At 38.4% G+C, this 25,457-nt stretch overlaps 1 protein-coding gene across 1 annotated transcript; it reads left to right on the top strand.

Moving 5' to 3' along the window:
- The first annotated feature begins 6,883 nt into the window (after positions 1-6,883).
- LOC145781935 (lipopolysaccharide-binding protein-like) lies at positions 6,884-25,066 on the top strand. The gene is made up of 13 exons (XM_082593636.1): positions 6,884-7,003; positions 8,110-8,197; positions 11,890-12,030; positions 15,296-15,395; positions 16,172-16,303; positions 16,586-16,649; positions 17,981-18,107; positions 18,506-18,650; positions 19,007-19,095; positions 19,456-19,600; positions 20,079-20,235; positions 23,661-23,737; positions 24,556-25,066. The coding sequence occupies exons 1-13, from the start codon at positions 6,889-6,891 to the stop codon at positions 24,586-24,588; spliced, it is 1,413 nt and encodes a 470-aa protein (XP_082449762.1). The 5' UTR covers positions 6,884-6,888; the 3' UTR covers positions 24,589-25,066.
- The last annotated feature ends 391 nt before the right edge of the window (positions 25,067-25,457 follow it).

Raw genomic sequence — 25,457 nt, forward strand, 5'->3', positions numbered from 1 at the left:
TATGGGCTGCCCATATGTAACCCATAAATCTAATACAGGCTGCCCATATGTATATCAGGTATATAACTGCAGACAGATGCCAAAGTGCTGCAAGCAGTGAACTTTGCGCAATGCATAGCAAGGTGCCCCCAGTAAAGTGCTCAATCGGCGTAAGCCAAGAGCGTCAACTGCAGACAGTGCACACGATGATTTTATTTTGATCAACAACGCACGAGTAGGTATATAGCTCCATGTGACATTTTCCTATTTGTGGTACGTAAGCACAAAAAATAGTACTACTGCTAACCTTGCCAAAGTGCTCCAACTGCAAGCAGTGAGCTTTGCGCAATGCATAGCAAGGTGCCTCCAGTAATTTTGCTTGTTCAATTTCATTTTGTGTTTGTTTAAAAGATCAACAAAAGTCGTTTGAGACAACTAAAAAATCTCAAAGTCTAGACAAATGCTGATCGAGGTGTATATCATATTAGTATGGGTTGCCCACAAACCTTTGAATCACTGTGTGGGTAGCCCATGGTCTGCCCATAAAAAATGTGGGCAGTCCATGGTCTGCGCATAAAAAATGTGGGCAGCCCATGGCCTGCCCATGAAAAATGTGGGTAGCCCATGGTCTGCCCATAAAAAATGTGGGCAGCCCATGGTCTGCCCATAAAAAATGTGGGCAGCCCATGGCCTGCCCATGAAAAATGTGGGTAGCCCATGATCTGCCCATAAAAAATGTGGGCTGCCCATGTTCTGCCCATAAAAAATGTGGGCAGCCCATGGTCTGCCCATAAACAAAGTGGGCAGCCCATGGTCTGCCCATAAACAAAGTGGGAAGCCCATCAATATTTCATGCTTAGCCCATGATCAATTTTTATGTGGCTAAATTTCTTAAAATGCATTTATATGATCACGCATTTGAAGATTGGAAGTTTTATATTCCACCTTGTCATTTAGCAACACATTCTGCAAGAAAGCCCATATTGGGCGCATATGTTTTTTTTTTTTTTTTTTTTTTGCTTCTCTTCGCGCATATGGCAAAAACAAAAAAAACCACATAAAACCCACATGCCCACAAGCCCATTAAAATAGTATATGGGGCCCATATGGGCTTGCTGGCTGGGGAAGTTCCAGTCCTTTGACGCCCATGAGAATAACTGTAGGCTAGAGGACGTCAGAAGCGTTGGCTCGACAACATTCGAGAAGATCTGCGGCTGGAAGATTCTGTTACGGTCTACCATTGACCGGGTGGCATGAAGAAATGCCACTAAACAAAGTGGACATTCGTTGGCATGTAATCCTCGCAATACGGGAAACAAGACACTTTAACTCGTATAGATAGGTAAAAAGATGAGTCCCATACTTGATCCAAGCATCGGGGGATGAGAAGATAAGGTTCTCATTATAGCCTACTAAGCCTTCGGCACTAACGAGAGTGTAGGGTGGCCAGTTCCTTTTGCTCGGCCGCCTTTACTTCAGCAACTACGCCCACCCAATTTATTACACCCTGGGTTGAGATGAGCGGTGTTTGTCAACAACCAGCATGAGCCGGGAGTCGAACCAGGATTGGAAAGAGAGCGCATTTTCGTATAAAGAGAACTGAAATTTCGTATAGATAAAAAGAACTGAAATAAGCCCAACTGCGTGTGTTGTAGGCCTACTTTCCTGAAGAAAAACGGACCAGTAACCTAACACAGGGGTCACCAAACTACGGCCCGCGAACTGATTTCATCCGGCCCGCCACGTGCTGCGGAGATAACAGCTGCACTACAACTGTTAAGGAAAAAAGTTACCAAACTTTTTGTAAAGGACTGACGTTGCTGTTTATCATTAGGCCACCACAAATGGGGACGGCCTAGGCTAAAATTGGAAAGGTGTAATGTTTTTTCAAGAGCACGATGCCCTGTAGTGTATTACAGCAGGGGATAACTTTTCCAGCAACCTTTCAAATTTCATCACAACTTTGCTATTCCACTGCTGACCTTGTTATTTATTGTGCTTAATTCAAGTCAATGGGGATTCTAAATAGTTGTATATCTTTTTGCAATTTGCATCCGGCCCGCAGCTGTTAATCTCGCAGCAATTTGGCCCTCAGAGAAAAAGTTTGGTGACCCCTGACCTAACAGAAGCTTTCGCCCTCCTTGCAGGCCCTAGGTTTCTTGCAGAAAGTACCTACGCTACTTTGTGAAACTTCTCTTTGATTTGATGTTTACCTATCTCCGTCGGCTGCATAGCCGAGTGGTGAAAGCCCTGGTACTGCACTTGAAAGGGGACCAGTTCGACACCGCTCAAGAGCATGCGGCTGTGTCTTTGGCTACGAAGATTGGCTTCCTAGCCTTCCCATTTACTTAATCTAAATCTTCAACCACCGGGCGAAAGCCTGGATACGACACACACACCTATCTCCAAGTAAGTTAGCTGCTTCTCATAAACGTATCCGTATATTTTCAGCATAACCTACAGTACATTGCATAGTAAAGAATAATTTTTTTTTTTTATTATCTTTATCCTGCATTGCGGGAAAGCGGACTTGAGCGCTATGTATCGGTGTACGCCTTACGACGTACACCTCACCCACGCTGCAGCCGACTGCAATGTCTGTTTCCGGTTGTCTACTCTACTTATGACTTAAACAGAGGTGGGCAGTAACTAGTTACAAAAGTAACTAGTTACTGTAACTAGTTACTTTTTGAGTAACTGTAACGGTAACTTCGTTACTATTTTCCAAAAGTAACGAAACGCGGTAACTAGTTCCTATTTTAGCAGTTTTTCAACAGTTACAGTTACAAGTTACTTTTGTATTGAAATTTAAGTTTTTAATTGCCGTTTATTTCTCTGCACGTGTTTGTGTCTTGCTTAGTGCGTGTTTGCTGCGTTTTGTGCAATAATGCATTTTTCTTGCAGATGTATCGGCGCAGCACTGCGCATGCGCGGTTCTACTTTTGTTTTGTGGTCTGGTGGAGAAGGGTTGCCATATTGGCGAATTTATCGCCAAAGTCCAGAAATCTGGCGATATTTTAAGACGTTTAGCTTCATATTTATGATTTGGCTCTTTTTTGGCGATTTTTGATAACTGATTTGGCTAAATTAATTGTTTTTGGCGATTAATCAATATGTACCAAAGACAGGCAAGACACAACAATACAACAGGGTTGGGCATCATAATAATATATTTTACATATTTACAAATAAGTTTAACAGTCAAACGTTTTCGATTTAACTTAAGCCCTCATCAGGAACCTGAAAACATTTATAAAAATGCAGTAAATTTCAACTTGTTGAAGGTAACTAACTAACTGACTATAAGCATCAAGAAACACGCAGCGATTAAAAGCAATTTGTTGATGCTTATAGTCAGTTAGTTATTTACCTTCAAGAAGTTGAAATTTATTGCATTTAGTGTAACGCTTGCAATGCCTCTAAAAAGATTGTCTGACATTAAAACCAGCAACAGCATTGCTGTTTGCTTGCCGTTGTTGGACGTTCTTGTGGAAGCAATACAAACCAGATTTGGTCATTGGTTCGAGGACAGCGACTTTCAGCTTGCGACTGCATTCCACCCACAATTTAGACTTATCTGTGTTTAATGCCTGATCATTAAGCGACACTGCTGAATTGAAGACCAAAATAAAACAGAACATGCTTCAAGCAATTGAAAAAGCAAACTGCTCTCCTGAAGAGGGAAGTAGCAGCAACACTGAAGTGGATGGTGGTAGGTAGAGCCATGGAGGACTTTTTGCACCACTTTACGCAAAAACCAAGAAAAGAAAGCAATGGGGGTTGAATCTGTTACAGGAGTATTTGGAAGCGGACCCTGAGGACAAGTTAAGCGGATCCAGATTCACAATTGGACCGATGAAAAAAACTGTTTTAAAAACATAACACTCCCATTCCGTCAAGTGATGCAGTAGAAATATTGTTTTCATTGCAGCACTTGTTCATCACCAGACTTTATTCGTTCATTCCCGACGCCGACACACGCTCCATCGGCCTGACACTACCAAGACAGGCATGGATGCGCCTCAACCGTCTCCATGCAGGCGTCGGGCTTTTCCGCTCAACCATGCATCAATGGGAAATGGCCTCTTCCTCCTCCTGTGAATGTGGTGCCGAGGATCAGACCGCAGACCACATCATTGATTGATTGATTGATTTAATCTTTATCCTCGGACTGGGAAAGCTTCTTGCAGAACTTAATCCTGGCAGTTTCGTATACTTGTAGACTAAAGGCTTTAAGTCACTGGCGCAAGCCCGGTCACCGAGATTGACAGAGTGAAGTTTCCGATTGTTGAAGTCTCGTTGCCGGGAAATTATTCCACCTATTAGATGCCGCTAAATGGAGAGCAGTCCTTAACGTGCGTTGCTCAAGTGCATGCCCTGAGAGTCGAACCAGTGCCGCTTGATCTTGAAGCTGCTTCGTTCCAGAAGTGACGCGCCAACCAATTGAACTATTGGGGCGGACATCATCAATGACTGTAACATCTTCAAGCCACCTAACGGAGTGGAAGGTCTGCGTGTCATGAATGATGAAACCAAAGACTGGCTGCTCTCTAGTAGCCTTCCAGTGTAGTCCGGGAACATCGTGAATCTGGGGCGGTAAAAGAATAGACTCTCGGCCCCAGAGGCTCACACGACGACGACGATTGGGCAAGGACATTTTAAAGCCCAAAAGGGCAGGCCTGAGTGACTAGCACTTTGAAATGCTCGTATTTCTCAAAGGAAATAAACATATAAGCCACTGAGTATTTTTTTTAAATAAAACCTTGTTGGTTTTGTGTTAGCATGGATGGCTCTAACACTATATATCAAACATTGCGGTTAAACTGGACGTGCATGCAGAGCTGGCCAGGTGCAGAATTTTATGTTCAGGTTTGTGAGTAGGCTGACTGAAAGTAACTAGTAACTGTAACTAGTAACGATAATTAGTTACTTTTTAAAATCGGTAACTGTAACGGTAACTCAGTTACTATTTTGGCCAAGTAACTGTAACTGTAACTCAGTTACTTTTGAAAGTAACTTTGCCCACCTATTACTCGAAATCAATCACTGGGTAAAGGCAATTATCGTAAAGTTTCTTGCCCAGAGAAACAACAGCTAGTGCGGGTGGCTGGAGTCGAACATGCAGGCTCTCGACTGCGAGCCCAACGCGCTAACCACTTTACAAAGTTGATATAGGGCTTGTCTTTTGTAAAGCAGAGTAGCCTAATGGCCAAAACCGTTTACAAACGGATAGGTCTCGCAATGGATAAGTGCCTAAACGAGCAAACAGCGCTGGTTCAACTCTCAGGGTTGTGTGGAGCAACTCACTCCAAGAACACCTTTTGTTCAGCGACACCAAGTAACAATAATTCACAGCCAGTAAACAAGATATTTGACTTAGTAGCCGCAGCAGAGTTGTGGTAGTCTATACAGCCTTTGTTAACGAAGCTGATACCAGAATAATAGCCAATTTTAACGACTGGTGGCTTTGATAAATAAAGCTTTGTTTGGTTCTTAATAAGATAATAGGCTATAACCCACGCAGTGAAAAAGATTTGGCACGGTTGCTCTTTACTTTAACAAGAGAAAAAACTTTTTTTAATATGGTTAAACAACGCAAAATTTCGCCATCAAATTAAACCAATTTTGCCCCAAATTAGAGGACCTGTTCAGCAGTGATTCCCCCAGCTGCTTTGCCACTTCTCAAGTGTTTAAAGGCTACTTGGAGGTCTACTGCTAAGAAAAGTTGACCGTTGATTTTATTATGTAGTGAAGTTGTAACAGAAGTGATGAAAGCAGATGTCATTGTGACGGAAGTGGTTAAGCTAACATTCTGTATACATAAATCAAGCACTACAGTTGCTTCTCAAAGGTCTTCTTTATTGATTGCCCAGCATACAAGTCGATGTCATCAGATAGCCGAGACAAAAACAGGTCACGCCAAGTTGTGTCAATTTGAAAAGGGAATAATATTGCCATGCTAGTGTCTTTTATCACGAAAGTATTCATACGCCGGTGCTGCCAGGCGCATAGGAAATGAATTAATAAAACATGAACGTTGGCTAAACAGTAGAATTATGGAATTATGAGAACGTTGGACTGCACTGCAGAATAATGGCTGGTGACGAATATAAGACAGCAGTCGGTACAGAGTGTCATTTTGTTGCATGTTGAGCTCGTGGTAGGCCTATCGGTGTTTAGGTTTTGTTTTTCCGTTAAGAATGAATGAATGAATGATCCGTTAAATTGAGATTCTGCCGTTTATGAGTCCGCCAAATGATTCTTGTTTTTGCTGAAGCTGTCGCATTGAAGTTGTTTTCTCAGTAGTCTATCGTTGAACTAGTTTGGGAAAAATATTGATGAAGCCATAATAAATTTGTTAACTAACGTATTTAACAGTTGTTTGAATGACCTTGAAATTTTTTATCACCTTGGGCTAAATTACAGTGCCAGACACTTTACCTTTAATTCAACGCTTTAAAATATTAAAATAGCCTATATCTGCATAGCCGCGTTACAATTTTTCGGTAGACAAAAAAATGTCGCCGTTTCGATGAGTTACAGTACAAATAGCGTATTTTTATAACAATGATACTTTTTAAAATTTGGGCTTAGGTTTTCAATTAGTCTACATTCTGCGCGTTTAAAAAAAAAAACAGTAGGCTATGTCTTATCAACTTAATCATTTGAGTATGCAGATTAGTGTCGTAGTTCCCCAGGCTTTAAGGTACCGCTACTGTAAAAGTAGGCTATATGGAAATTCTATTTGTAAGACTTTTGAGGATAGCCTAATATCAAATATAAATTCGGCTATTTTTTGTCAAGGGAGCCTATGTCTGAATGCTAGCCTCATTGAGTGAGCCAGTTTTTCCTGGCCGTTTTGTAGGCAAAGTTTCCATTTAGCCTGGTTAAGTTGAACTGTCATACAAAATGACAAATTTGCTCGGAAAATTTTTGACTTGCTTGATGATTTCTCAACTTTCTGCAACAGAAGGGAACATACCTGGTGTTAATATCAAAATACATCCAAGAGGGTTAGAAAAACGTAAGTAAACTAGCCCAACTAAGTTTCAACAACAGAATAGTTTATTCTTGATTTCTCATGAATTTTAGATTTCCTTCGAGCGTAATTCATTTAGAAAAACGTAAGTAAACTAGCCCAACTATAAGTTTCAACAACAGAATAGTTTATTCTTGATTTCTCATGAATTTTAGATTTCCTTCGAGCGTAATTCATAACAAAATCGAGTTGCTACGATTTCGAAAGGAATGAAAACAAAAGATTTTTTGCCGAAATGAAACAACTTTTGTTTTGAAAGTTTTTCAACTAAAACTAATTACTTTGTCTTGCTAAAAGTTAAAAAAGCTATCCCAACAAACTGTGGACATAGGCGTTGTAGCCCATGAAAAATTAGACAGACTGTTTATTTAAGCAGATGATTTTCTCTGGTAGTCCATAACTTATGGTGTTGCTTATTCCAACTCTTCAACCACCTAGTCCTAGGCTATCTGTTTTCTGATCAAAGCTTAGCTTTTCGTAGGCTTGTTTAGCCTACACTTCACAGCAACAGAATGCAGATATCACAACGAAAACGAAATAAAATTAATAAATGGTGATTGGTTGTTATTTGCGACACAATTTATATTTTTCTGAATTTGGTTTGATGTTCCGCAAGGTTTTGTCAACAACAAAAAATTTTTCATGGCACAGAAAGTTCAAAAACGAATACAAAGACTTTAAACAGTAGGATTACCGGGCTACTGGGTTAAATTCTATAATCGGTTTGACGACTTTTAATTGAAGATTACTTTATACAGAACATTATAGAAAGCTAAAAACAGTCTCGTGAATATTGCAATCATACGTCTTAAACCTCTTAAGTAGGCTAAGGGTTAATTGTGGCATGATTAAATAAATACATTTTAGACCAACATTTTGTATGCTAAATCGTTTGTAGAAAACATATTCCTCTTAGAAACCAAATACTTTGATTTAATGAAAAAAATGTAGACTCACAGCAACGTGAACACCAAACGTGTATCGCCGACTACAACTGTAGCCAGGTAATCAAATTTGTGAAGGATTATTGTAAGGAAAAATAACTAGCCAACTTGACCACTTGCACTTAAGCTGCATTTCTTTTTTTGCAGTGACAAAGGATATTTTCGTTTACATTGAATCAAAATTTTTTTCCACAAGCTTGCAAGAAATCTTTGGCAATGGATACAGAGTCAGAAAGTGAGATCAAAATTTATTTTTGCCAGTCTGGTTAAGTAATTTTAAAAGTGTTAGCTACTGTAGCCTAACCGTGTTTTATTTACAATGCTAACATTGCTTATGTGTCATACATGAAGTCACACAAACAATGTTTGTAGTTTTTTTCCATTCATAAAAGCAATTTTCTTAATGATTGTGCTAGGTGTGCAAGGAAAACCATTGAAATTAAGATTCGAAGTGAGCGCGTACATTGGCTGATGAGCAATTTAGCCTTTAATTTGTGTTCTCGCTGCTTTATCAATATAGTGGATGCACTATGAAATACCTGTTTGAGATTGTTGCAAGATTATCTCTTTGAAATCTCAAAATGTTAGAAGGCTTGTACAGGAATGTTTTATTACTAAATCAAAGATTTAAAAGTTGTGATAATCAAAAAAGTACCGTGTGAAAAGTCTGCAACGCTATATAATGAATAAAAGTTAAGGACCTGCTCCTCAAACAAATAGCCCGCAAGCAAACGTAGTTTTATTTAAATATTCATCATCTCACTTGATTTGTTTACCAAAGTTTAAATCAAATATTTAAACCAAAAGTTAGTAAAAATGTTTGATTAATTAATTGTTTTTAGAGCCATCATCAGCATTTGTATTGTAGTAGCGTAATGCACACCTATAGACGACCTAGGCCTAGCCTACTTGTTTTTGCTTTGTATTGACATCATACCTTTCATAATCCTGACCGGCTTGAATTAATTTGAACATTAAATGAAGCCGCACAATGCAGACAGACAACCTTTTTGATAAATAAATGTTTTGAGAAGCTTAATTTTGTACGACTTCAGAAGAAGCTATCACGAGTGTAGCGGTAATGTAATCTTCAGGCTAAACTGCGTCTGCATCGGCAAAACACAGTTACAGCAAACTTGATTCAAACAAACTTGTGAGATATTAGTCTTATCCCATCTAAACAATTGGTGTACCCAGCAGCCAAGTGTAGCAAGAAACAAGAATAGACAGCGGCAGGTTGTTGTCTTTCGACGTTCTGAAATCCTAATTCATCTCTGGAACGCAGAAGCCTACGCCAAAACGCTAAAATAAATTTAACAGTAGGCTGAAGTTGGTGTCTTATTGTATAAGATATCTTCTAACAGTTTTGAACACAAATTGCAACTACATTCCTATATTCCTTATGATTGACACATGCTTATTGCTTAGCCCAGGGGTCACCAAACTACGGCCCGCGGGCCGGAACCGGCTATACATCCGAATCCGGCCCGACAAGTGCTGCGGAAAAAACAGCTGCACTACTGTACAGTGTACATCTGTTACATCTGTTACACATCTGTAAAGAAAAAAAAGTTACCAAACTTGACCACTTGAAGGCTATTCTTATGGTTGGCTGCTGCACCTCTAAGCCAAATGTTGATGATATTATAAAAGAAAAATGACAATTTCATAAATCTCACTAATTCTGGCCAATAGCAATATTAGTTGCCTATGCCTATCACAAATTATTTGAAGTTCTACTAATTATTATAGATTCTAAAACTAAAATAAGAATTGTTTTTACAATAATACTTTTTCTATAATACCGGTATAAGAAAAACTGCCAGACACGAGACACTGTTATAAATTCTGTACATGTGCTTCCCTTGGCATTAGCAATCGTCTTTGGCTTTGCCTATTTGTGTAATAGAGACTTCTTTGCTAAAATTATTCGTTCTTATGGTTCGTTGTTGCATGTTGAATTTGTACATTTTTTAACCACAAACGGGGACAGCCTAGGCCAAAATTGGAAAGGTGTAATGTAATTTCAAGAGCACGATGCCCTGTAGTGTATCATAGCAAGGGATTACTTTTCAGCAACCTTTCGATTTTCATCACAACTTTGCTATTCCATCGCTGACTTTGTTATTTATTGTGCTCAATTCAAGTCAATGGAAATTCTAAATATTTGTATATCTTTTCGCAATTTGCATCCGGCCCGCAGCTGTTAATCTCGCAGCAATTTGGCCCTCAGAGAAAAAGTTTGGTGATTGATTGATTGATTGATTGATTGATTGACATTTTATTTGTTGCGAGTATAAACACACATATTCAACAAAATCGGATAAAACAAACGATACCGTAAATTGTATTATGTGTGGATACTGCAACAGGTGGCTGCGAAGTGACCTGGAAGGTTTTCTAGTCGAGCAGCCACCCTCAACAAAAGAAAAAGTAACAAATTAAACATCAATGAAGCGAGGCAAAAGAATCTAAAACATAAATTTACGGTATAATTGCTTGAATGAACACAAAATACATCATGTAATATAAGTTCTACATAGTCCTGAAGCCATCATCATTGGTAAAATGATAGTAGTAAATTTTTGTAAATTTTTTTAAATGAATTAGGTGATTTTTTTCTTATTTCCAATGGGATTGAATTCCAAATTTCCACTCCTGTATACTTGAAACTACGTTGAAGTTTTGAAGATGAATATTGAGGAACATAAAAACCCTGGCTTAGCCTATAGTTTAATCAGTAATACGCGGGAATGCATAAGGTTTGATGGAAGTTAAATTTCATTTTCTGAAGCACACCTGTGAATCTGTGATGTGCTTTTGTAGAATAGGCTAGTTGGTCACAGCAGCGTTCATGAAACGCTTACGAGCCCAATATAAGGTCACCAGTAAACTTTTTGTTGAAAGATTTGTTATTGCTTTTACCAGCCAAACAACCATAAACAAATACACTGGCTTTTACAAGACGCTAATGTTCTGAAGAAACAAGGGTGAGGAAAAAGGCAGCAAGATTTTGATCTTCGAATGATGTTCTGCAGTATAGCCTATGGCGCTTGCTAATTGTTTTATGTCCAAACAATACGATCAGTGAAGAAAAAAAACAAGGATTTTAGCAGTGATGTACGCGCATACAAAAAATATTGACGCCGTCAGCGTAAACACAAACGTTTGAAAAGCCATACGCTGTATGCGTCAACGTAACTTGTAAAAAAAGTTGTCGGCGTCAGCGTCAGCGCATACACTAGCGTAAACTCATTTTGTTTGCTAGGTGCCAAACATTCACACGGTATAAATCACTCGAAACAAACAAGTTTTATTTTGAATTTTCACGAAGAAACACAAGCATCTGGAAGTGTTTATCTGACATTTTGCTGTGTTTTGGTTCCAATATGTCTTTGCCCATTGAAAACATTCTTTCAACTGCAGCGCTGGAAGGTATTGGCGTGTTGTAGCGAAAAAAAACACAATAAAAAGTAATGCGTTGACGCTATGCGCTAAAAAACCGCAAAAACTTTACGGCGTAGCCTCAAGCGCAAACTATCCAAAAAACGTGGCGTAAGCGTTAGCGTAAACAAAAAGTCTACGCCGCAAGTGTGCGGCGTAGAATTTGCGGCGTATACTGTACGTTCATCTCTGGATTTTAGTATTCTGTAACATTCATATGCGCTAACCATTTACAACAAAATGTTTGATACGCTATCTTTTTTATTATTTAAAAAATAATTTTGACTTTCTTGAACGTAGCACATGCTATTATGCTAAGCTTCATTGTAGCCTAAATACGTTTCTACTGCTAGACATCTGTAGGCCTATGCCTTTTCTTTCAAATAAATATTTTTAAAAGTAGACACCCCTAGATAAACGTTGAAAAAGCACTTTATCATTACAAAAATTGATTCTGGTAGCACATTGTTACAATTTTTTTAGCATTAAACTGGACCCAATCACGTTTGGAAAAATCGACATCGAAAATATGGATGACCTTTACACACTGATTGGAAATAAAATATCCATCGTTGTGAAAGCCGATTGGAAAGTATGGAAAGAGGTAAAAGCTTTCTCGTCAAGGTGAGTCGTCGATTTGAGACTAAGTTGCGTCGCTATTTGGCAAGTCAACAGAAATTAACATCATCTTGCACCAAAGTGGTTTTGTTGCGTAAAATTGTGCCTTCTGGTCTTGTTCGGCAATGAAAGAAATTATTCTCGTTAAATTGTGAGCATTGCCATGGTTGCTACAACTTTAGCCTATCATAGTACAAAACGAAAAACAAGTGAAATAAACATTATATTTTCAAAGTGCCATTTCTTTGGCTGATTGGAAAACGACTGGTAAACATACAAATCGCGTGTGAAAAGATTTCAGACCTTTTATTATGCTAAAAAAGGCTTGATTAAATATCAGGCCTCCACCTTTATTGATTTCACTTCATTGAGCTCTCGAGTATAAGCAGCAACAACTCCCATGTTTCAAATATAAGGGCTCAATGTTCAGTTTCTTCACTGCACCTCTTACTGTTTGTTTATGAAGTTAACAAATTTTAAGTATATGACGCAGAGTGTTTGGTGTAAAACCTTTTTTTATTCTTATTTTACAATTAATGAAAGAATTAACATTCATCATGGCATCAAAATAAAGTTTTTCCCAATTGAAGGCGGTGAAAAACTACTTCAGTCGCAAAACAGAGTAAAGTTTTACGAGCAAATGGTTAAAGTTTTGTAAAACGACAAGAAACCCACATATATTGGACGATATTTTATGGGTTGATGTGACAAAATCACCTAATTCCCCAACAAGCTGGCTTTCGACCTGGAAAGTCAACAACAGGTCAATTGCTGTGTCTAACGCAACATATTGAAGACGGATTCCAGAAAGGTATGATTACTGGTGCTGCATTTGTTGACCTATCTTCGGCTTATGACACAGTTAACCATCGTCTCCTGCTGAAAAAGATCTTGCAGATGTCCAAAGATGCTGCAGTAACAAAGCTTATAGCAACGTTACTCCACAACAGACGATTCCAAGTTATCCTGAATTCAAAAACAAGCCGCTGGCATCATCAACGGAACGGACTTCCTCAAGGAAGTGTTCTAGCACCGTTACTGTATAACATATACACCAACGATCAGCCGATAGATCAACACACTAAGCGGTTTATATACGCCGATGATCTATGCATAACATCACAAGAAAAGACCTTTGTTGCTATAGAACAAAACCTTACAAAGTCGCTCGAGGAGTTAACACAATATCACACCAACAATCACCTCAAAGCTAACCCTTCAAAGACACAAGTATGTTCTTTCCACCTAAAAAACAGAGAAGCTACAAGGACCCTCAAAATCTCCTGGTCGGGAACAGAGCTGGAACATTGCCCTAACCCCGTCTACCTTGGAGTGACACTGGACCGTACTCTCAGCTACAAAAAGCACATTGAAAACACAAAGGCTAAGGTTAACACCAGAAACAATATCCTGAGAAAGCTTACCAACTCTGGGTGGGGCACTAATCCACAAACCCTCAGAATGACCGCATTGGCTTTGTGCTACTCCACAGCAGAATATGCATGCCCTGTTTGGAACAGGTCCTGTCACTCATCGAAGCTTAACTCTGTACTCAATCATTCTTGTCGTCTTATTACTGGGTGTCTGAAGCCCACAAATACCAACAAACTTTATCTGCTTGCTGGTATTGCACCACCATACATAAGAAGAGACGTTAGCAGTCAAGCTGAAAGGCTAAAACAAATATGTGATGAAAAACATCCTCTATATGGAAAAACTGCTGCACAAACCCGGTTGAAATCAAGAAAAAGCTTCCTAACAGACGTTCAGCCACTAACCTCAACAAAAGAAGAAACAAGACTTAAGCAATGGAAACAACAATTCGAAAACGACCCATCATACACTGAAATGAAGATCCCACCATCAGAGTCCCTCCCCCCAGGAGCAAACGCTCCTTGGGCAAAGTGGAAAACATTAAATCGACTCCGAACCGGTGTTGGACGTACTAAGTCTGCAATGGTGGAGTGGGGCTACGACACGGGCCCTGCTGTATGTATCTGTGGCACCGAGCCCCAAACAGCGGACCACCTTCTTGTTTGCCCTCGGCTTGCCACCCGGTGCAGTAGGTGGGACCTGTCAGTGTACAACTCCGTTGCGGAAGAATGTGTCAATCTGTGGTGTATCAACAAACTTTAGAAGACTCGATAGAAGAAGATCAAAATAAAGTTTTTCCCAATTGAAGGCGGTGAAAAACTACTTCAGTCGCAAAACAGAGTAAAGTTTTACGAGCAAATGGTTAAAGTTTTGTAAAACGACAAGAAACCCACATATATTGGACGATATTTTATGGGTTGATGTGACAAAATCAATTCATTTACTAAATAAACCTTTGCCAAGAAACATGCTTTCATCATTGCCGCTAACTATATAGCCTACCATTAAATGTCCGCCCCGATAACACAGTCGGTTAGCGCGTGACATCGTGAACGAAGAAGCTTCAAGATCAATAGCGGCGCTGGTTCGACTCTCGGAATGTGCGCTTGAGCAATGCACGTTAAGGACTGCTATCTATTTAACGCCATCTAATGGATGGAATAATTCCCCGGCAGCAAGACTTCAACAATCGGAAACTTCATTCTGGCAATCTCGGTGACCGGGCGTGCGTCAGTGATTCAAAGCCTCTACAAGTATGTGAAACTGCCAGGAGTTCTGCAAGAAGCTTTCCCCGTCGAGAATAAAGATTCAATCAATCAATTAGCCTACACACCGTCTCCGGTAGCATAAAAATTCAAACTGGTGCTTCAAGTAGCCCTAGTTGCAGGGGCACCGGAAGAATTTTTGACTGGGGGGCAGGATTATGAAAAAAGGGCACTTTTATTGCTAAAAGGACATTTTTTTAAGTTTTAAGATAAGGTATAGCGATTATGCTCATCTATCAGCTCATTATCGAGTAATGATACAAGTGTCCGGTATACAAAAAGCAATGGTACGGAAGGGAATTATACTATGTTATAATGATGCAAACTACTTTGATACAGAATTTTGTGTCGTGAATATTATTGTGAGGCAAAAATGACAGCTTATAATTAGGCTAAAAGCGAATAGCAGAAATTGTTATACTGCAAATGTGCAGTAGCTTACATGACCTTAAAAGGGCGCCATTGCCCCCCTGCTCCACCATCCATAGAAAAATTGAGGGCAGGGGTGCATTTGCCCCGTGTCCGCCCCCCGCTTCCGGCGCCCCTGCCTAGTTGTTGAACTCAAATTACTTTTTTCTAAAATTTTCTCTAATATTAAAGATCGTTCACTTTCTAATTTTTTTTCTTTTTAGATATATGCTGAAATATGAAGGTAAACTCAGTGGCAGTGTAAGCAACGCCGGGATTTTGCAGCAAGTGTCCATCAAGCAAACTCGTCAAGGCGAGCCAATAGTGAGTCTGATGTGCAAGTTTGAAATTCAAAAACAATGCAAAACTGTTCTGCAGATTTACGAAATTGTATCTTTTTAGTTTGTCCATATATCAAAATACTAAAAAAACTTGCAAGGCTTTTATGAAACGTCCCATATAGCATTTAGTCTAACGGTTGATATGACCACAAATAGAGAACGTGACAGTGCAAGGGGAACAACTTCCCACCAAAAATTTAGGCACAGAGTTTTTAAGTTGTGTTTTAGTTCTGAATTAAGTATTGGTTAATAATAAAGTGCTGTCTCAGGAGAGTTAAGTTGAACATACAGTATACATAGCCTTATAGCCTAAGCTAATATGCAATTTCAAACGATGCGCCAGGGCGGGTGTCGCCACGCACAGTTTCAGAATCTCTGTAATACTAATACACAAACAAACCACAACATACTTTTAGATGTGGTAATTTATCAATCAAACTGTAAATTAGAAAATTTCACGGATCCCCTGAAAACGCTTTGAGAACCTCTTGGGGGTCCGCGGACCTGGTTGAAAAACCCTGCTCTAAAGCATGATAGTTTATTGTCAGCTATAAGAGTGTAAAAGTAGAAAAAATATGGAATGATGATAGATAAGCAAACAAGGTGATGGCTTGATGTTTGTCACACGTTGCAACATTGACAAGACCGAACAGTTCGGAAAACTTTAGATGACACATAGGTTGTTGCTGGATGACTTTCTGGCAATGATAAAAGACCAGATAAGAATACCTCACACTTAAATTTTACAACTTTTCATAGTTCGGAATTGAAGAATGTAGAACAAATATAGGAAAAGTGGACGTGCAAGTTCACAATACTGGTCGGGATTGGATAATTCAAACAGTTCGGAGAAATGCGGAAAAATCATTATTGAATCTTCTTCGAGGAACGGTAAGACAGCTGATTGAAAAAGTTTGTGGATTTGTTGGTATATGTTCTCTTGTAAAACATAACTTCTTCGCAAAAGTACGATTTGTTCTTTACTGTCCATTACTCTTTTCTAGTATTTACGCCAACTGCAACGTCGAAAAGTAGTTTATGACATAATGACATTAGCAGCTTTATTCTTTAAAACTATTGCACAAAAGTTAAGAGTTATGTGGTATACAACATTACTAAACCAAAAATTTAGTTGAAATTGTGTCTTGCTTGCTTTCTATGCTTTCTACTCAGGTGTGTCCTGTGATTACTCAAGCTTTGAAAGATAGAAGTGAACAATATTCCAAAAGTCTAAACGGTAAATAAACTATTTGACATGACCAGTAGCCGGATGAGAGGCACTTGGTTACGTATAAAAACGTAAACTTTTGTGTTCGGATATTGCAAGCTTTTTTTGCTTTAAGTTAAAAATCAAACCAACCTAATCCAGGGGCTAATCAAAAAATAATCCTTATGCCTTGATAAAACAAATTGTTTAAATTAACTTTGTAGCTAAGAAATTTATAAAATAATTATAGGAGATACAAAGTAGCCTATGGCCATAGTATAGATCTAAAACATGAATATAAGAGATCCAAAACGTATGCAAAAGAGAACAAACACATGGGCATAGAAAATTCAAAACATGGGCATAAGAATGGCCCAATGGCCCCCCCCCCCTGCGTACGCCACTGACTATAGATATAGGAGGTCCAAAATATGGGCATATAGGCTAAGATCCAAAACATTGGCATATGTGATCTAAAATTTGGGCATAAGAAGTCCAAAACATGAGGATATGAGATCTAAACAATGGTAAAAAAAGATCAAAAGAATGAGCATAAGAAATCTAAAACATGGGCATAGGGGATCGAAAACATGTGTGTAAGAGATATTAAACATGGATAAGCTATATAATAGATCCAAAACATGAGCTTAGAAAATCTAAAAAGTAATAATAGGAGATACAAAGAGTGGGCATAAGAGATCTTAAACATGGGCATAAGATTTTCAAAACTTTTAACTCCAGCTTCTACCAATATCTACCTTTGATGGTGATGATCAATTTCAAATTGTGCATCTTATACAAAAATTATAATTGGGCTAGAAATTTAGTAAAACAAAAATATAAGTTATAACCTGGTACACATTATCAAAGTTGTGCGGGTCAAGGTGCCGGATACCTAACTAAAGTTTTTGTTTCTCTGAAATTTTATTTGCATTGCTCTGTCTTTCTAAGAACTTTTTGCTTTACTGCTCCCCCGATTTTTTTCTAAATCTGCTACTGCCTGTAACTTATTAATTTCAGGTTTGTTTGTTTGTTGTTGTAAACAAGCAATCTCCTTTCCGTTTAGTTTTTTCTTTATTTTTTGACAACCAAAGCGAAAAATACTACTTGCCATAATATATACAGTATGAAGGACTAAGAAATAGGTAGAAGTGAGAAAATGCAAACATAATAGTGCTATCATAATTTATCACAGACCTTACGGTACAGTACGTTCTGTATAGACTTATCAATCGGAAGATACTATCGCCAATTAAAAGTTAAAAATCAAACAAAAAGTATGGTAATTAAGAATCTCAATCTCATTAAGAAGCTCCCCTCTTCAAATTCCTCCAAATTAAATTATTCTTATTCTTTTTCAGTGAATTTTCCACTTTACGATGACATCTCAGTTGAACTCGGACTTTTAGCAAGCCCATTAATGACATCTAGCGGTGTAGATATTGAACTCAAAGGAAGGTGTTATCCACAACGATATCGCAACATACGGTAATGGATGAAAGACAAAAATATGTGATGTTCTTGGATATCAATTTTCAGGCAGTTATTTGTTCAAAGGATTATTTAAGCTGCCGCTGGTTCATTACTAAGTTGCAGCAAAGTAATAGACAATCCAAGGTATTCTTACAGCCTACAAACAGTTTAATTTGCCACAGTTAATCCGAAAATTATAAATAAAATAGTTGGAGCCGATATCACAATACATACAGAGGCTATGCAACAAAACAGCGAAAAATCGAGTAATCGTGACCATTCGGCCATATCAATTGCTGTAGTAGACCTTTATGCATGGATCTAGTGTTTTTACTGCACTTAAACTTTTTATATGTTTCTTTTACCAATTCCATAATTAACATTTCCCATCAATCAATCATCTACAATTTTAGTTTTCCATTCTCTTCTCGCGCGACCCCATTGTTGAAGCCTTCTGAAAGAATGATCAGCCTGTCTGTCAGTGGCTACGTCTTGAATTCTCTTCTTCATGTTCTGCATAAAAATGATTATTTTCAAACAACTTTTGCTCCTGATCAGGTAAAATTATTGTGAAAAAATGCAAAGTTTACATTGTTTGAGACAGGTTTGATTTCAATTTTTTGCACAATGTTTTATTGAGTTGCAACCTATACTACTGTAATTGTTATCAAAAAGCTTAATGCTAAAAAAGTAACTTACTATTAAATGCATTTAATTTATTATGTTTTCAATAGGCAATCTTATGGTTCAGGGATAAGTGCTCTCACTATGCTTAATGATAGAATATTTTGTTCAAGCATACCGGTACATCAAAAAATAAATTTACAAGTGTAACTTACTTTAAGTTATAAAATTATATGTTTGGATTATTTAATTTTTTAATCATCACTTTTTTGAGTTTTGATGCGATTTAGATCATGGCGTTACTGAAATTAAACGACACACTGACAGTGAATGGGCTCCAACACCACTTTCGAGCATCACTGAATGGATACGAAAACAGGTGGGCTGACTGTAATGAAATGGTTGGCTTAAAAATACAAAACGGTAGGCTATGGGCCACCATAATGGTTAACAATTTTTGGGATCTTAGTTTACCAAGATGAATTTTAATAAGGTTTGAAAGACCTACATCGAGTTTTCTGATTTGTTCTGTGTCGAGTTTCTGCTTTTGTTATCGGCAATATCCCCTTTCTTTACGCTGTACTTAGACTAATACGTTGTCGGTTTAAGCCGAATTTTGGCACTTGGTGAATTTTAATTTTACGCATACATAAGGCTACTTCATTCCAATAAATCTCTTGTTTCAAAGCTTATGTAGCCTGTATTTTCATTGGTATCGATTTTCTCTTTTTTTTGTCAGTCCTATTTATATTCATCTGAGATCATCAACATCACCTTTTGCACAAATAACTCCTGAGGCAGTGGAGATATCTGCTAATGTCAGCACTGAATTTAGTATCAGAAACGAGAAAGATGGCTCAAGCAAACTGGCTACTTTCACAACTGTGAGTGTTCTCTGCATTTATCTGTAGCATAACTTTAAAAATCCCATCTAGTAGATGACAATTTTCAAACATACAGTTTAAGTTGTGAACAATTCGTTTCACCGGTAAGCTCAGTTCAAAATACCATCAGGCGATTGAAACTGCATGTAACCTATTTAGTAACTATACCCAGTTATAATTGACTTGTTATCAAATCAGCAACAATTAACAATATGTTGTCTCATCTAAGAAATACAACCTTTGATAAGCCTAAAGTGAATGAATTGTTTATCCTTTATGAGCTACGTGCAAACAAATTTTATTGTCTTTGAAAACTTAACAATAGATAATCTGAAATTTTCAATACAGTAGTAACTTACACTAACATAATAACCTACACAATTTGTTCTCAACAATTATGTCAACTTTTTGCTTACAATTATATTATACTTATTGTAGTACGGTTGGCTTTGAGTTTATAAAAAAAAATCTTTTGCAGTCCGTAAATATGACTGCTCTTTACACGGTTCACTTGAATGAGATTGTTGGAGTAATCTCTTCGCTAAACGTCTCATCTCTTGGTCAGTGGATAGATAGAATCAACAATGACTTATATCCAACGTTTTTGAAGAACAAAGTACAGCTTGCATTAAACAGTAAGTTGGTGAAGAATTGAATCCAATATTTATCTTGCTCTACAAAATAGAATACGCTTCCAGAACATAAAATTGATTAGAATTACCGTAAAACGGGGGGAATAGGAACATGGGGGTGAATAGGAACAAATTTTAGACTTAGAATATTTTGCATATTTCCTTATATCTGTTTATATATTTTTGCAGGCTCGCATGTTATTTTGGTTAGGCATTATATAGAGTGTAGAATAGCATAAGCGTTTGATCTGTACTTCGACAGACTTACTGCTGAGCAGAGATTTTTTCTTGAAACTTTTTGGAGTGTTTTTTGCAACCGTGAAAAACTTCTATTCCCTGACGACGTTGAGCAGAGGTGGAGAACTTTCATATTGCCAAAGACCTCGGCCATAGTAAGTAGTTTACGCTTCATGGTAATTTTCAATTAAAATCCTAACAAAATTTTGTGCTCATGGATTTCATTTTTTTCAGACAAATTTTCGAAATTTTCGGGGAGAATAGGAACACGCCAAAAGAACATGCCACGAACATATAAATCGGATCCTCGAGGAAAAACATACAAGAAACATACTCCAGAAGCAATCAATCAAGCTCTGGCAGATCACCGTCGTGGAATGTCCTTTCGCTCATGCTCAAAAAAATATGGGATTCCGATTGCAGTCCTTTGCAGAAGAGCCAACAATCCCAAAATGAAGACTCAAGGGGGGCAAACTGCCTTAGATCAAGAGTTGGAGACATATATGGCACAAAGAGTAGCTACGTGTGCTACATGGGGCTTTCCTTTGGACAACTTCGACATCAGATTCATGGTAAAAGGACATCTAGACAGACGTGGTGTTTCTATTCCACGTTTCAAAAACAATTTGCCAAGCAAAGATTGGGCCGATTCATTTGTTAAAAGAAATCGTGAGATTGTGTCTTATCGGATTTGTCAAAACATAAAGCCTTCAAGAGCATCGTTGTCGCCTGCCATTGTCAAGACATATTTTTCTAATCTTGCAGTGTCGATTGCTGGCATTCCACCAGCCAACATCGTGAATTACGATGAGACCAACTTAAGCAATGACCCAGGGAGAAAAAAGGTCATCACTAAGCGAGGCATCAAATATCCAGAAAGAATCATGGATCATAGCAAATCATCAATATCGATAATGTACGCTGGCTGTGCAGACGGCACTTTGCTTCCGCCATACGTTTGCTACAAAGCAGTTCATTTGTATGAATCGTGGACAGTTGGAGGGCCATCCGGTGCTCGATATAATCGCTCTAGTTCAGGATGGTTCGAAATGCAAACCTTTGAGGACTGGTTTGTGAGCATTGCGCTTCCGTATCTGAAAAATCTGGAAGGGAAAAAAATAATGATCGGAGACAACTTAAGTTCTCACTTGTCTGCTGAAGTCATAAAACAGTGCGAAGAAAACTACATTGCGTTTGCATTCTTGCCACCAAATTCCACCCACATCCTCCAACCTCTTGATGTTTCCTTTTTTCGACCTCTTAAACGTTCCTGGAGGAAAATACTGGAGAAAGAAAAGCGCAACTGCAAAGGTTCGGCTGGCCTTTCTAAAGATTCATTCCCTTCCCTCCTAAATACGTTGCACAACGATGTGTATAACAATGCTGCGTCAAATCTGAAGTCTGGTTTTGAAAAGTGTGGAATTTATCCTTTAAATGAAGACAGGGCTCTTTCCTCACTTCCACATCGCAGTACCGGTACCGAACCAAATGATGGAGATTCGTTTTCTGCAGTGGATGATACCTTAATTTCAGTATTGGAAGGAATGCGTTACAAAGCTAATGCGCAACACAAAGCTCAAAAACGGAAACGGCTAACTGTGGAACCCGGAAGAAGTGTAGGAACGGCCGATGTTCCTTCATGTTCTGATCAAGGTGTGTCACCGGCACAAACTTGTATTAACACCGAATCAACAGAAGTGGACGATTTTGAGGAGGATGATATTGTTGAGATAAATGCGGCAGGAGATTATGTAATTTTTAATTATGAAGGGGAGGTTTTTCCTGGCCAGATCATAGCTGTGGAAAGCGAAGGCTGCTTAATTAAATCTATGGTAAAAAGCGGCTTCCATTGGAAGTGGCCGAAAGACGAAGACATCCTCGTTTATCCTTTTTCAGATGTCAAAAGGAAAATTGCACCTCCACTGGTCAGGAAAAGGGGCATATTTGCTGTACCAGAACTCGATTCCGTTTGGGGATTTTGAACTCTGATATTGATTGATTGACTGCATGGACTTATTTCTTGAGTAACAATAAAACTTCGTTTAAATGCAATTATGTGTGCATTAGTTGCTCCACAACTCCCACATGCGGTTGTCATATTGTAGATTATAAGCCACAAGTCGAAGCATGTTTCTTTTAGCAACATCAGTTGGGTTTTATAGGAACAAATACTTAAAAAGCAAAAGCGTTCCTTTTCACCCCGAAGTGTGGGGTGAATAGGAACATCACTTATTTGTCTCTGCTTTCTAAACGTAGTTACTTTCCAACTAATCTGGTTGTTACACGTATACCTAGTGTTGATGTACACATTTTGGAACTATTGTGGTATTGGTTAAGTCGGTACTTTCAAAACAGCATTACAAAATACCTCCAAATTGTTCCTATCCACCCCATCTTACGGTACGTAATTCAACACAAAAATGTGTCACGTAGGCTACAGAAGCTTAAATAGCCATTGGCTTTCCTCAAAAGAGAAAGTGTTGATTTGCTTATAGGCTAGTAGGCTACCAATATAAAAATTTAACAACAAAACTCTCATCCTAAATGAACACTGGGAAAGCTGTTTAGATGGGAGTGGGTTGTAAGCAGGGTCGTTGAAACGATAATTTACGCCCGGTACCAATAAGATCTTCAGGTCCCAAAATTGTTAAGAAAAACGCAAGGTGGTTTCTTTAAGTTCTCGGGGTCTTTGTAAAAGATACGGGTCCTTGAAGTAATACCGGGCCCGGGTTCAAAAGTACACCCTGAACCCCTTGTCAACGCTGCTGGTTTCAAGTTGTTGCCGTGTGCTGTAGCCTAACATTAACGCGTTTACTAAAAGAATGGCCGAGAGAAAATGTTCCGCAAGCGTTTTGATTCAGAGTTTCGAGTAGACAATTAAAAAAGAACTTCGAACATTTTTTGGGTGACCAAGTTTTTGTAGATTATTATTTTTTTTTGTAATCGAAACTGATTTTATATCTAGGCGTAGGCTGTGTGTCCGGTAGCCATTTAAACATGACAAATTCACTGTAAGAACCGATGACACCGCCCAGGGATTCATAGTGACACCGCCAAGCAATCAGACCATGTTATATGATTAATTTGTCTTACAAAACTTTTTTATTTTGTCTACAATAACAAAACTGCCTACAATGTGTCACCTACATCAAACTTACAAACATACCACTACCAGTATGTTTTTCGTATAGACGCTGTAAAGGCTGGTTTTATGTTTCCGGAATTTTATGGCTACAAGTTACATTCACCACAACTGGCTTTACGAAAGGTGAGCGACTTATTAGGGCTTCCGTAACTTAAAACAGTGGAGCTCTTAGAGATTTGTCTGAGCAGGAGTAGAACCTAGTTAAAAAGCCCGCTGGCTACAAAATTACCGTACAGATGCCATTTATTCGATGAATGTGAAACTTGATTGGCCCAAGTTTGTTTGTTATGACATTCTGTCGAATTCTAGTAAACTTATTTTAACATAATAAGCTGTTATATAACTTATTTTTTCATTGAATCAACGTTTGTCGGCATAATAGACTACAGTACTGAAAAAAGAATTATAGCTTAATTAATTATCTGTCAACTACTTAAGTCTTAGTGGACATCGTTAGGCTATCCGTTTATTATTGCCTCCAACATACAAATCAAATCGAAAGGTTTGTCGTTATTGAACTTATGATTATGAACCATCTGATCGACTTGACCTGGTTTGTTTGCTGTCCAGGTCAAGTCAATTTTGTAAAAAAAAAGTTGAATTTGTATGATTTTTGTGTGTCCACGAGCCAAAAATGACATATAGTGCAACAAAAGGCGCAGACCATACAAAAAACGTCTTGCAGATCGGACACCTCTGCGTGACGTCTGCCCCAGAACAAACCACGTCCAGTGTTTTTTCCCTAATCACTAGCTATTAGCAAACGTAGCTATAAATAGCCACTGATTTATGGGCTATGGTGATGTTTTTGTCATGGATCCACATGTTTAGCCGTTTTTATTTAAAGTGATAAGTTCACGGCTCCAGGGTTGTTTTGTCAACGTTGCTGCGTCTTATTCTCGATGTTTGTTCAAAAATTAACGAAAACATTATTTCAACAGAATTCGATAGAATTGGAAACCGACCTCACCTAGCAACAGAAATCACGAGCGACACTCAACTTTCGCCCCCTTTGACAATGCAAAGATGTAGCCTATCCCAGTGTTTCTCAGACCTACTTTTTGCCGTCGCTCAAAATTCATTACTTTTTTGCTAAAACAAACAGCAATTTCTTTGCAGTCAGTTTGGCGGCTCAAATCCGGTAAGAGAAGCACTGATGTAGACAGCGTAGCCTATTGCTCGATTCATCTTTCCATTTTATTAGGACACCTTGAAATTTCTGAACAGTTTGTTTTTAAAGATACCAAGACTTTCTGGATACTGTATCAAAATGATGGACTTGGCCAGTAGAGCAAGAAAATCTCTTTTTTCACAAACCTAATTTTTAGAAAAATTAACACTAACTTACATGTGGAGCAATTAACAAATGTTTTACACCACTGGAAGATTCCCTAGTAGTTTTTTTGCAGGGGTGTTCTACCTTGAGTACATCGACAAACATATCTTCACCTAATAAACACAATCTAGACTACAATATGCTGCATTGCTGCACTCTGGGCTGTGTTTCGTTGCGGCTGCACTCGACTTTGAAGCAAATTTGACATAATTTGTACACGGTTAGGCTACATGTCATGAGAGAGCATGGAATAAGAAAAAAGTAAATGCCAGGTCACAAGCGATGCGTCTATCACAGCTATGCGTCGGCGCAGCGTAGGCTAAGTAGGACAGAGGCGTATTCCCAGTGTTGTGCCATTTTTATTACGTCTTTCATGGGCCATGACTTTTCGGAACACCAAACCTATGTCTAGTGACCAAACGGCAGCGCGTTCTATGTAAAGTTGCACAAGGCCACCGAACCGGTAACATCATAGGCAACAGCGGCAGAATAAAGCACGTTCGAACC

Source organism: Aplidium turbinatum, chromosome 1 (genome assembly GCF_918807975.1).
Source record: "Aplidium turbinatum chromosome 1, kaAplTurb1.1, whole genome shotgun sequence".
Taxonomy (NCBI): Eukaryota; Metazoa; Chordata; class Ascidiacea; order Aplousobranchia; family Polyclinidae; genus Aplidium; species Aplidium turbinatum.